This window comes from Calidris pugnax, unplaced genomic scaffold (genome assembly GCF_001431845.1).
Source record: "Calidris pugnax isolate Ruff unplaced genomic scaffold, ASM143184v1 scaffold44, whole genome shotgun sequence".
Taxonomy (NCBI): Eukaryota; Metazoa; Chordata; class Aves; order Charadriiformes; family Scolopacidae; genus Calidris; species Calidris pugnax.
Genome location: NW_015094506.1, coordinates 9,645,085 through 9,658,893, shown reverse-complemented (window position 1 = coordinate 9,658,893; position 13,809 = coordinate 9,645,085). Strand labels below are relative to the sequence as shown.

Genomic DNA, 13,809 nt, shown 5'->3' with positions numbered 1-13,809 from the left:
GGGGGGGGGGGGCTGTTACAGAGCAACGCTGTGTGCTCGCAAAAGCACCCGCTGGCCTGCACGGGAAATGTACGTGGAGGTGTGTGCCTGCTGTGGTGGGGCATAGGGAAAGGAGCTGAATCTTTTGCAGCTGCTTTGGCTGCAGAAGGAATCGCCAGTTTCTTCCTACACTAAGGGAAATTAATTTCCCTGCCCTGATTGCCTCTTAATCCTTTTCATGTACATGTCTGATCACCATCTCTCTGTGACTACCTGTAGTGCATAATTCTGGCTAACTCCTTTTATGTCCTCCAGATTTAATTGATCTCCAGCTGATTTTTTCAGCCTCTGGTCTCCCCAGCCAGTCTGTCCCACTCAGCTGTCCCTCGTCTGCCCCACAACCTGGTTTATAGCTCAGAGTCCCAGATGTTCCTCTGTGGACCCTCTGAAGCAATGTGGGGCTGGTTTTGATCCTGATGCCTGGAGGCAGTCCTAGTTCTGGCCTTCAGAGCTTGTTCATGTTGATTGTCCGGGATCAGCAGCATATCTCTTTATTTTAGAAAGGCTGTGGGGAAGCTAACACAGGGTGGTGAGAAAGAATTCAGGTAGGAAACCTGGAGTAGGTAGGAGAACAGAAGATAAGAACGCAGCTGTAACATAGTTGTACGGAAGCAAAGGACCTCGGCAGACGTTCTGAATGCTGCAGAGCTGTTTTCCAGCTTTCTGCCTTTTTCTTAATGGCTTTTCCTATGCAAGAGTCCTATAGACTTAATGGCTCAAAGAGTATCCTACTTTTCTCACAGTTCATGTCATAAATATTTTTGATACTGAGCTTTTTATTTAGCTAACTTTCTCTCTGGGCCTCCTGATTTTCTACTATCTGGATTGAAGATGGCATGCTTATTTGTTTTATGTTGCCTAGCAGTGTTTTTTTTACTGACATTTTATCATATATGACATACCAACATACTACTTTACTGACATCTTGTCATATGGAATTTCCTATGTATTGTCTTGGTCAAAAAAAAAAGGTAATTCAGCTCATTAGCATGTGTATTCATACAACTTAACTGTTCCTAGTGTAACTTGCATATTGTTTTCATAATACTTGTTCATGCTGGTGGAAGTCAGTCTCCATACACTAAGGGGAGAGCCGGTGTTTGGCATTTGGGCCCCTCACCTAAGTGAGGAATTTAGACACCCCCTTTACAGGAAAACGATCTCTTAGATGGGATGCTTTGCCCTGTGGATGTTTCTTGTCCTTTTCTGTTATTCTCTTCAGGGAGATCTTACGACATTGACTTTGTTGCCACTTCAAGTTTAGGCATTTCCATTAGTCCCTTAATTTGGTTGAAATGAATAGGAGCAGTATTACCAGCACAGATATTCCGAGTTGCCTCCTTCCCGCATCAGTCCTGAACTTAAAATTTGATGTGTGGAGATCATGTTGTGTCACACCAGTCATGCAGTTGGTAGGCTTTGTATGGAGGGGCACGCACATTTGAAAGGATGTTAATTGATAATGCAAAGGGTATTAGCGTGGCCACCTGTCACATCTGCCTGAGAAATGGACTTTCAGAAACCTCAGTCCTGAAATACCCTTTTGCTGTCTAACACAGGATTTCCAAGTATAATTCCTTCTAGCTATGCCAGTGATTATTTGCATCAGCAGTAGTGGAACTGATCACAAAGTAAAATTACTAGGCTATTTAGGTCAGGTCAACCAAGCAAATTTTGTTTCATGGCTTAGAAAATATCTTTGACTGTCAAATGCATTGTATAAATACTTAGAAATGGCAAGATGGCAAAACCACATGTGTTAAAGTTAACGGATGAAAAAAATTGCTTGACTCTTTTGACTATATGAATTTTGATTAGGCTTTCCATGACAGAGAATGTTTCTTACATAGATTGTCTGTCTTATTCTGTACCGTAGATGGATGTCACTATCTAAATAAGTGATTTATTAAAAACTATTATATTCTTCTGATCCATGTAATTCAGCATCTGGTTCCATGTATTATTTATTGCACAGCATTCAAATCCTGTCCTGAGCACAGAATAAACAGGAATGTTTATTGTTTATATTTATAAGAGTTGAATGAAATGTTAAATATATGCCCTATAGGAAGTGACCACATCCTAACACCCATTTCTGTCAAATTAAGGATTGACACTGAGTCTCCTTTACTGACTACTTTGAGTCAGTAAAAATTCAAAAGAATTAGAAAATACATAAATTAAATACAGTGTTTTCTGAAGACTTCTGGCTTCTCCCAATCATAATTTATAATAACTTTTAATACTGGTAGCATATTTTTAGTTAAATTACATGTCTTGTAATGCATCTTTTGCGGTTCTTTTGTTTCACCACTCAAATGAGGCCCGTGTTAAGGCTTAGTACACTGTGGGGCCATCTTGTCCTCCCAAGAGGATAGTTAATACTTTGTGGAACCCCAAAATGATGCTCATAGAGAAAGGCAGGTTAATGCTCCTGTTGAGCTGACTGGAAATTAAATATTTTGCATCAGTAAAAAAATCCTGTCACTGCAGGATCTTATTCCCTTGCAAATCCCATTTTAGATAATAGAAATGACGCACAAAGATTAATACTAGTTTACTGAATTCAAGGTATTTTAAGATTTTCCATCACCATATATGCTGAGCACAAAGCTTCTGTTAGTTACAGCTGCAAATATTCAGTGCAAATCAGACCTGAATGCCTTACATTGGGTGCTATAGAATTAATGATCAGCTGAAAATGTAATTTGCATTATTTGCCTCATGCAGGAATCATATACCTACAGTTGCTATAAAAGCAATGTGGGAAGCTTTACACAGGAACTCAGTGGCAGACAGAGGGCTGGAGTACAATGCAGCATTGAGCTGTTTGAATCTCATTTCTGTGGCGGGCAGACTTGGGTCATATCCAGTAGAAGATTTATGCACATACCAGTTAAGCACATCGATGCTGAATTCTAAGATGGGCAGGTCCTTTCTAAAGCCAGTTCAGAGCTAGGCACATGGAGAGTCGATGGTATGGCAAACAGGCTGGTGAGATGTAGCTGCCTAAATCTAATCCCACCGCAGCCATCTGCCTTGGGTCCAGCACCTGAAGTGGCCCCCAGACATTATGTGTGTATCTCAGCTGGTTGAAGAACTGATCACCAAGAACTGAACCGCTTTGAAAAAGGTGGTGGTAGCCTTTTATATAATAACCTGATGGAAGTCACCTCTCCTTAGTCACCGGGACAGACAGCGTGGAGTGGGTACTCCTGTAGGATGTTCTCACCCAGGCTTGCACTGTTTGTGCATTTTACATTATGCCTATGGCAGAGTCACCGTGAGGCCCACACTCAGTAGATAAAATGGATCCGAAGCTGTTTACATTTTGCAAAGGATAAGCATCAGAAAACAGGTTCATAATGGAAAGTGTAGTACAACGTTAGCTGTAGGGTACCCTGTGAGTGTTCTTGGAGAGAGGTGAATGGGGTGGAGAAGGCTGCAGTTAATGCACTTCAGTGTAAGTGCAGTTCCACCAAAACTCTCTGAAGAGGCATCACTGGTGATGATCTTGTCCTGGTTTGAAATAGAACAAAACCAATTTTCAGTGATTTTGTTTTTGTTTTTATTAGCGGCATGGTGGTGGAGTTTGTACTGGTGCTTCTATAACTATCTTCCATCTTTAATTTCCTCAGCTGAAGTTCTACTGACAGGTCTTTGTAGCGTGGGACACTTGTACACATTTTAATACTATTTTGAAGAAAGATATACATAAAATTTACTTCTGCTTTTCCAGAGCAAAAAAGTTCTGTTTCTGGTTTATTGTTTGGAAGAGTTGTATGATGCAAGCTGAAATTATGGAGAATATTGCTGTATAATATAGTGTTGTACAGAAACTAAGATTATTTTAAAGTAATATGGCTGTATACACCTATACATGTTTAGTGAAGTAAGTTGTAAAATTTATAAATACTAATTAAAAAGTATGTATATATGATGCCAGATTAATAGGAATACTTCATTAGATATGATGTCAAATATCCCATTAAAGATGTTAATACTTGCACAGATGGTATAAAGGCTGTAAAAAGAAAATACAACTTTCAGGTATATTTAATTCTAGTTATACACTTTTTCCTTCCCTTATTCTGTGTGGAAAAGGATTTGTATAAAGTGATGAAAAATGAAGTGTAACGCAAAGCTTTGAAAGAGCCAAAGCATCCATATAGGCGGTTCTGTTTCAAGGATGCCTAACAGTGCTGGGAGCCTCTGCTGTCTCTTGAAGGTGCTGTGTACACTGTGTTACACAGCTGGGTGTCAGGGGTAGATATTTTTGTCCTTGTCATTCAGGCTGGATTCTCAGTTAATTAGAGAAATAAGGCTTTTGCAGAGATAATAAAACCCATCATTAATTCTTCCAAAGTTTGTTGCCCAGTGTACTTAGGAAATATTTGGACCAAAATAAAGCTTCAGAGTCTCTTTTTCTGTAAAACTATCAACAACGTTCTCTAGTATCTTTAACTTTCTTTTACACTAGTGAAGCTGATGCAATTTATTTTCCTTTACAGTAGGGAAGCTGATGCAGCATGAGTTCCTCATTGCTGGGGAGGGCTTGAGGAGGCCAGTCCCCCCCCAGCCGCTGCTGCACCGCTCGGGTGGTGGATAGAGGTCTTCTGCCCTCTTGTGGTCAGCACGCCAAGGGACACCTCAGGCAGGACACCTGGGTTATTCTGGCTGTGTAGTCTGTTAGGACACGAAGAGTAATACATTAGGAAACAAAATGAGCAATCATCAGCTTGTTTAGGTATAAAGACAAAAATACCCATTGTTACAGGCACAAAGATAAGTCAAATAATAGCTATCCCCCGTAGCACCATAGTCAGTTAACCCAGTGAAACCAGCATGTTTAAATCTCCGTTAGACATAACATGTCCAAATTAAGTAGTTGCCAAAAAGAAGTTATTTGATACAGTTTTAACATGATAAGGCTGGCAACGTTGTTGACAGTGAGGGAAAGGCTCTTTTTGTAGTTCTGTGGTTTAAAAGGTCAGTTTTAACTACATCTTCATTACAACAATAAATTGTCTTCAGTGGTAACGCTCGCAAGTTTTAAGTTGTTTATGTGCCTGTGCTGAGTTGGAATATTCTTAAGTTTATCCTTCTATTGCAGTGCCTGAAAAAAAAGGGTTTATTCTAGGGAGGGCTCAGTACCACAGGCAGTTAGCAGAGGCGAAGATATTCAAACAACCTTTCAGCAGAGAAAAATATTCAGACAACCTTAGAAGTGAGACTCAGGCATTGTTAAAGATATTCCTACTTCTCAGCTGTACGTACGATAATGAAAGGAAAGATCCCTGTTAGAGAAAGGTTCTGGGTAAACATCACTTGCTTTACTGTGCTTAAGTGTACTGAACTTTCAGCATTTCTGCAAAATAGATAATATCTGTTGAGCTGTTTGGTTTGGCAAACAGAAGCAGCAAGAGCCATTTCAGGCCCTGGAAGAAACAAAATATGTAAAGGCCGTATGACACAGGAAAGGCGAGTGCGTGTGGTGGGAGGAGGAAAGTGTGGTTTCTGCTCCTCTAACCAAAGGCAACTGCTCTGATCTTCCCTTTTCCTCCCCTTCTTCACAGTGGCACATGTGAATGAGTTCAGTGTGTTTCTCATGATGGTAAACAGCAGTGTTTCTGTTCATTTCAGTGGATGAGTCCCTTTTTCCACCCCCTGCGTGTTCCTTTTAAGTGTGTTTGCATACATTGAATGGGAGACACCAATTGGAGATGAAACTGTACTGTGTGAACCATAAGGGCAATGCATTTCCAAATATTTACTCTATTTTATGTGCCCCTTCAGAAAATAGCAGTGGAGAAAATATCGAAACAGGAGTGCTAAAATGCAGGTCTTGTGGATGTTTGGTTGTAAATGATATGGTAGCTTCCTTTGCTCAATTACGTAGGATGACTCCTACACAGAGCTCGCTACTGAAATGTGTGTTGGGTGGAACACCTGCTCCCAAATGTTTTTCACACTGTTGCTCTCCTTTGTCCCTTGTAGGTATGGAGAGTGCAATCACACTGTGGCAGTTCCTTTTGCAGTTGCTGCTAGACCAGAAACATGAGCACCTGATTTGCTGGACGTCTAATGATGGCGAATTCAAGCTACTCAAGGCAGAAGAAGTGGCTAAGCTGTGGGGACTCAGAAAAAACAAAACTAATATGAATTATGACAAGCTGAGCCGAGCGCTCAGATACTATTATGACAAGGTAAATTTTGTTATTCTCATGCCAACTAAGAAAATAGAAACACTACCCTTTGGTATTTCACCTCTGTGTGGAAGCTTTTTGAAAGTTCCCCTAACTAGTTTTTACAACAGACAACGCTATTGAAGGCAATTGCAGTGAAGGTAAGAGGACAGCTAAAAAATGCACAGGAAAACCGTGTATCCCATTTCCTGAGGAGGGGAGGTTTTGACCTAGGTTTATACTTAATGATGCTTTCATGTGTTTATGCGTTTGGCTACCCAATATTTTCTGTAGCTTTTGACAACAATAAAATAACTGTTGATAACGCAGAACTGTTTGATTATTACAGCCTGCATAGGATCTTCTGGAATGCAGGGAGGTGGTAGAAGGCAGTGATACTGCAATGCAGCAGGCAGAGTGGCAGCTTTACCAGCAGGTATCACCTATGTCAGAACAAGGAAAAGACACAGAAACGACCCAACAGCATAGAGGGTGGGGTTGAGTTTTCACAGTTTTCACATTTTTCATGGTACACATCTTTTGGAGCACAGATTCTGTTGGCCAGTGTTGTAGCTAGCCTTGCCTGAGCTATCTGGTAAATCTTTTCTCCAATTGTATTTGGTCCTAATTTATTAGCTGGAAATAAGAGTGCTGAAACACTTCTGCAGTTATGACAGTGCAGTATTACCTCAGCAGGATCTCACTGTAACTGTTCCTTTGTTAATGCTCAGTGTTTCTAAGAGTTCAGAAATTTTCCACTATGTCATTTTAGGACAAAATTTGTGTTAGCTTCAACAGTAGTCCAAATTATACGTTGCTGTCATTTAATTAACAGCTATATGCATGAGAGAGCACTAATGTGATGTTTTACTGGATGAAAGTGCAGAATAAGAGTAGCAAACAGAGGGATAAGCAGCTGATCAGATGGTTGGTGTCAGAGCAGGGGTGTGTTTGGATCTGTTTGTCAAAGTGGTAATATCATGCTGAGCTCATTTCGGGTGAAGACTGTATTTGCTGTAAAATGTTAAATTTACTCCCACTTGGGAACTTACCTTCTGGGTATCTCAAGTCGAAATAGTGGAATCTGTGCTTTGGTAGGGGTTTCTTCAAATTTTCCTGCCCTTGCAATACCTACTGAATTTTGCCCCTTCACAGATATATATGTTGAGGTTTGATAGAACTAAGACCCAAGAGGTCAGCACAGTGTAAGCAGCAACCTTGTAACTGGCAAACTGTGATTAATTGTGTCCTCTCAGAAGCTGGTTACAGGTAGATAGTGTCGGCATACACTTAGTGCAGAGCTGTTGGCTGTTGAGAGCTCCACTTTCAACCTCTATTTAAAACTGAAATCTGAAATAATAACATATGAACATAGTAATCTGAAATTACTGAGATAGCTCAATTTGCTTCTGATTTCAAGGCATCATGAGCATGCCCACAACCTAGAAGAGGTCAGTAGAGGTGGTAGCTAACACCTCTGAAAATAAAATTTCTGCGGTATAATGGGGCGTTTATAAGGTCACTTTCACTCTCATAAAACCGTCCTTCACTTTGGCGTTTAGTCCTTGGCCTTATTCTTCAGCATGAAGCAAGGTGGCAACAGTACAACAGAGACTGCAAAAATGAGAACAGGGAGTAACCAGGATGTGTATTCGATTGCTGTAGCAGATACTGAAGGGAATTTCTCAGATATGTCGAAAAGATTGTAGAACACAAATACAGAGGTGTTAAATATCTTGCATATTCACCTTTCTCAATTTTGGACTCCAGCAAATTCAAGGAGTTCCAAGATTGTTTCTCCAGCCTCTTTTGGATGAACGTTATATTGTTTTTACTAATTAATATTAAGTCTTTTCAGGATTAGTTCCTCTTAAATGGATTTTTTAAATAATATATCTAAATTAATAGGTTTTACAGTTTCCTATATTTTTGAAGATTAAATATTAAGAAAGAAGGACTGTTATAGATTTTTTTTATATTAAAAAAGAAAACTTCATAGCCATGCTTAATGGTCTGTTCTCATCCTGATTTTCAGAAAAAGCAGTGAGTTGAGATTATACAGTGAATAACAACAGTGTTCAGCACAGTTATGGTGTACTTGCTGCTGTGTAAGACAGAGGAAACTAGATATTGTTGCTGAACTAAGCTCAGAGTACTGTTGTCATGTATTATTTGTAGTGCACTAATTCTTGAAGGGCACGGCGGCGCTGGGTGCTATGCAGCCAGTCTAACACAGGAACCAAACCCCATGCTGATTGCAAATTAAATTTACACAATTTGACAATCAGACTTTTTATTACGTATATCAGAATTTGGAAGGATTCCTTCTTTTCCTGTAAGAATTTTTTAGTTTCAGATTTAGAGCTGTAAGTTCTGCAGTGAAATGTTTTTAGTAGTTTGTCCACTAGAAGTCAGATTTTTCCACTTCACATCTTTCAAAGGTGACGTGACTGAGAAGGCACAAAAAGATCCAGAGAGGACAGTGCAGCGGCTGTTCCAAGCAGTTGGTGTGATGAATTCCCCTTCACTAAGTGCTAAAAAGGCTTTTGCTCAGCATGGGGAAGCTCGCTTCATTACGTGACTCCAGCCCCTCTGATTATAAGCTTGACTGGGATCAATGGAGACAGAGTGCCAGCGGGTGAATGAACAGCATCTCCAGGCAGAGCCCAGATACAGACATGAACAGACATTGCTTAAAAACAAGGGACGAGGTATTTGTCCTTCTTGTCCTTTGAGGTCTCTCTGATCTCTTCAGATCAATGGAGTATAATGGCTCCTTACTCGTGGCTCCCTTTCCTCTTTTATCCTTTAACCTTTTATTTTACCCTAGTGCTGTTTTCAGTTGCCCCCCTGCAGCGCACACACACCTTTGTCATCTGTTTTGTCTCTGCTCACCCAGCATCTGCCAGAGGAGTGGCTGTACAGCTTCTTCACCAGGGATCTGGGGGAGGTGATTCCTTGCTGTTCTTACAGCTGCTTTCTTGGACTGTGTGCTCTCTTCTATCTGCAGATTTTATCTAAGTGTGGCACAAGGATTTTTTCCAGGAATTCTGCTGCCCAGTGGAGGTCGTAGCTCCAAGATAGAAAGAAGAATAAGCTCTTTCTTCCTTATGTATTGTGATCAGGGTTTGAAACCCAAACTAAAACCATGGCTATTGCTGTTTAAATTGAAGGAGTAACTCCTTTAGCAGAAAAGAGTGCAAGCTTCTCACTGTCTGTGTGGGTATGGTGTGTTGTGTCCTGTTGGTTCCCAGGCAGTGGAGAAAGGCCCATTACTAGGAGAGTGCAGAGGGACGGGGGAACTTGCTGCAGGTTTTGAAATGTCAGAGATTCTGCATAATATAGCAGATATTGAATCCTAGTAGACTGGCAGGGGGTGCTCAGCAGCGGGTTCAGTCCTAAACGCTTCTTCTGCCTTCAATTCAGTCTATACTGCATAGCACAGAAAGGGCAGAAGTCGAGGAGGGAAGGACAGGCTCCTTGGTGTTCTTCTTTCCCCTCTGCAAAACAGAAAGGGAAGGGCTGATGAGGTGAAAGCTTCTCTCAGACTTTTGCACTCCTACCCCATTCACCAATTTGTGGGGTAAATCAAGAGCAGCCTAGACCCTGATGTGGCCTTAAGGAGCCTTCTGACATCCTTGTCCCCTCCCTTGCTGTTGACAGGGATGGATGTGTTGACAGCTTGGATGTGCTGGGGTAAATGGGATGCACCTGGGCAAACAGGATAAATACTGTGCTACAGGTTGGGGAGTGGCAGTGAGAAAGGCAAGAGGCAGAACTCTGGACAAAACTTCATTTGGGTTGTAGAATTATCAACAGGAGCTTCTCTATATATCCCAGAATCAACCTGAAAGATCTGGCAAAATGTAAGTTTGAGGCAAAAGGCAGCGATTTTTTGGAGATGATGATAGCACATGGGACGGGCCTTCCTTTCTTGGGCAGCCCTCTGCTGCTACTGCATATAGCTGACACTAAATGAGCTACTGCTTCATGCTTTGTCTTTGAAATTAATTACCGTGGAGAAATAAAACCTGATCACTGGATAAATGGAGGTTTATGAGCTCTGCCATTTTGCTTGGGGGGGAACACTGGCTTGTTAAAATTCATCATCTGATTCATCTGAACTTAAAAGTAAATTAATTCCAGTACCGGAGTAAAATAACACAATTAGGACAAGTTCCTTAGCCTGGCTTTGAAAGTAAGCGTGACATGCTGTTGAGGCTGATGGCTAGTTTTATGTTAAATTCAGATAAAAAGCACCCCAGGAAATGTGACTGTAATTTGCTACCATGATTCTGGTTGCTAAAGGTTTGTAGATAACATGAAGATTTTCCATTTCCTGTTTCGCTTGTTACCCAAATTCCCCTCCCCCCTTTTTATTTAATGCATTTCCCCTGTTGCCTCAACAGAGCAGCAAAACAGATGACAGATAGCACTGAGGAAAGGCATCCTGCACTCTCCCTACCTACAGCCTGAGCATCACGTCACACACTTCTGCCGGTCAGAAATCTCTTGTAATGCTTTCAGGCAAGGAAACCCTTCCCATCTATTCCCACGCAGAGCACTTTAGTAGAACTAAAATACCTTTATAAGTAGGATTAGTAGGTGTCTTTTTGTTGAAGCTGCCCAGTTACTTTGTTTTTCTGATAGCTGTAATGACAGATACCTTTTGGAAGTCTCTAGAGGTTTTAGGACTACTAAAGGTCCCCATGAATATTTCAGCATGACACCACAAGAGGGAATCTAGTGAGTTTTCCCCGCGAGATTTTTTTTTGAGGGAAGGAGGGTGAATCCAGGAAATTACATGCAGATACCGACATTAATGGGATGTAACAGTTGTGGAAATCAAGCCCTCAGAAGTTAGGAAATGCAAGAATCACGGTTCCCTGGGTAACCTTAATGTTTGCATGAGTTATGCTGCATCTTTAATTATACACATACTGTTGTGAACAGCAGCTATTCAATATTTTTGCATCCTCTCTGAACAGTATGTGGCCCCAGGCCTTACTCAGTGAATACTATTCAATCTGTCTTACGAAGACAGAATAAATCATTTTAGTTTCACTTAACGGCTGCCCACTTATTTAGATGGGTTGGCAGTATGATGTATAGTATATAAATAATACAGGCTTCTTTGTGCTTGTTGCAGTGCAGGGGACGGAGCTTCTCAGGTGCTCTTAGGATTCAGAGGTGCTCATGGCTTTCCCTCCCCTCCCATAAGAGGTCAGACCCAGTAACCTGGTTACTAGCTCCTATTTTTTATGCCCAAGTTTGTGTGGTAGCACGGAAGAATTGTTTTGGGAAGAGGGTCCCTTTCTTGGTCTGCTTACAGAACTTCAGGACATAAAGTGATAATGGAAACTATTGTTTTACTTGTGGGAAGGTCTTCTCTTGAGTTACCTCAGGGGAAATAGAATATTACAATGAAACAGTAGTGTTATGATGGTGCTGGAGTACCAGCAGTAGGTTTTGTAATGGTACAGGCAAGAGATGTTATAAGGAAATTCTTAAAAGAGCATTAGAAAATAGCTTTATAGAGAACTGGAAGAAGATTCTTTCAAGAGTGATGTGTGGAAGTCAAGAAAGTGCTTGTCTGAAATAGCATAAAAGTGGTTCTTGAGTGGTGTCTTTATGGAAAGATGGGAGTAAAGAATTTGATACTCAGTAAAGGGTGATGGGTAGAGGAGAAAATCCAAGAACCCCCCCCAAAAGGAGTGACAAATAGTTCATGTTTGATGTGAGAGGAGAGGGATGCCCAGCAAACTGCAGCAGAGAGAGCAGAGAACCTGGCCAAAGGTGCCAGCCAGAGGAATGGCCTTTGCCTTCCAGGTGGGGGTGGGTGAGAGAAGACTGAAATTCAGCTAAATGAGAGCCTTGCACTTCCAAAGGTCAGTAGGGGTGCACAATCTAGTAGCACCTGTGCCTCCATCAAAAACGTCACAAAATCTAGCTTTTATACACCCAGTATAATAAGCATAAGCGCATAAAGTATGATGTTAACAGAATCTGCCTGCACATGTTCATGTGGCTACACACTCCCTGTTTTGGAGCGAACTCTGTGCAGCCACAGGTACCTCCTGCCAGCTTACGTACTTCAGACAGTGGAGTGTGAGCAGCCCTCTCTCTGGGTAGGGTTCGCAGTGGCTGGAGGCAGCCTGGCTCCCTCCTCAGAGTCCTGTGAGGAACCCATAGCCTAAGTGTCCCTATGCATGTTGCATCCCTGCAGTACTCTTGGAGCTGGGGAACTTGCAACATGTCCACATGGGAGTTAAGTGCAGCAGCTACAGCTCTGGTCCTTCTCCTTCTTTCCCAAGCAGAGAGGTTTAGTACCTACAGACAAGTTCATCCTGTTCTGCCGTAAATTTTGAGATCTCAGGCGCCCTGATTATAGGTCACTTCCTGGAAGGAGGCAAAAAGTCCCAGTCTGTTTTTTCTGTCCCTAGGGCTCCTCATTAGTCTGAAGTTTAACTAGGAACTGGGTCCCATTTGCCAGCTCAATCTCCCAAGTGGCTCTTGAAGCCAGCAAACTTGCTAGCTAACAGGTTTGAGGCAAGCCACTAAAATCCTTGAGTCACACAGGGAGCAAGAGTAGAGCTGTTGAAAATAAAACACAAACCTGTGATAGAAGAAATGAAGTCTGAGTTGCACCAATGTACAGGAAAACTTCTGGGAAGAAACAAAAAAAAATGGAAAGAGACCCAGAGGTCATGCTGTTGAGATATTGAAGTGCTGGAGCAAGTGCAGAGGAGGGCAATGAAGCTGGTGAAGGGCCTGGAAGACAAATCATATGAGGACTGGTTGAAGGAGCTGGGACTGTTTAGTTTGAGGAAGAGGAGGCTGAGGGGAGACCTCATCACTCTCTACAACTACTTGAAAGGACACTGTAGAGAGGTTGGTGCTGGTCTCTTCTCACAGGTAATTAGTGACAGAACGAGAGGGAACGGCTTCAAGCTCCAACAGGGTAGGTTTAGACTGAACACTAGGAAGGAATTTTTCACAGAAAGAGTGGTCGGGCATTGGAACAGGCTGCCCAGGGAGGTGGTTGAGTCACCATCCCTGGATATGTTTAAGGGACGTTTAGATGCGGTACTGAGGGATATGGTGTAGGGGAGAACTTTGTAGAGTAGGGTAGGTGATTGGACCCAATGATCCCAAGGGTCTCTTCCAACCTAGATGATTCTATGAGATGGGCAAACAGCTCCTCTGTATTTTGTGAGGGCTTCCAAAAGCAGTAGTGCGTATGTATAGTTGACACAAAAAAACCCCAGTCACACTTACAGCCTGGTTTAAGCTGCAGGGGGGAACCTGGCCACCGAGCCTTTGGTGTCTGGCTCAGCCAGCTGGTCTGTGGGGAAGGACAAAGGGAGAGACCCATCTGGTGATTCAGAGCGCCTGGGTAAGGCTGGTTATGGAGGTGCTGGTAGAGTGGGCGTCTGAAGTGATGTGGTGTGAAGAAGCCTGAGCTCCCCAATGGGGTGATGTGCTAGAGCTTTGCAGCGGGGACGGTCACGTTTGCTGTACTCACTGTTTTACGGACTGGGCCAGAGGTGGGGAAGCATAAAGTGTTCAAGTGAGGAACAGGCAA

General features: G+C 42.2%; 1 protein-coding gene across 1 annotated transcript in view; it reads left to right on the top strand.

Moving 5' to 3' along the window:
- ELK3 (ELK3, ETS-domain protein (SRF accessory protein 2)) overlaps nt 1-13,809 on the top strand; it is a 40,898-nt gene that overhangs the window by 12,031 nt on the left and 15,058 nt on the right. The window contains exon 2 of the mRNA XM_014964286.1: nt 6,037-6,245. Coding sequence (XP_014819772.1) covers nt 6,039-6,245 — 207 coding nt within the window. The 5' untranslated portion in view covers nt 6,037-6,038. The remainder of the gene's footprint in view (nt 1-6,036; nt 6,246-13,809) is intronic.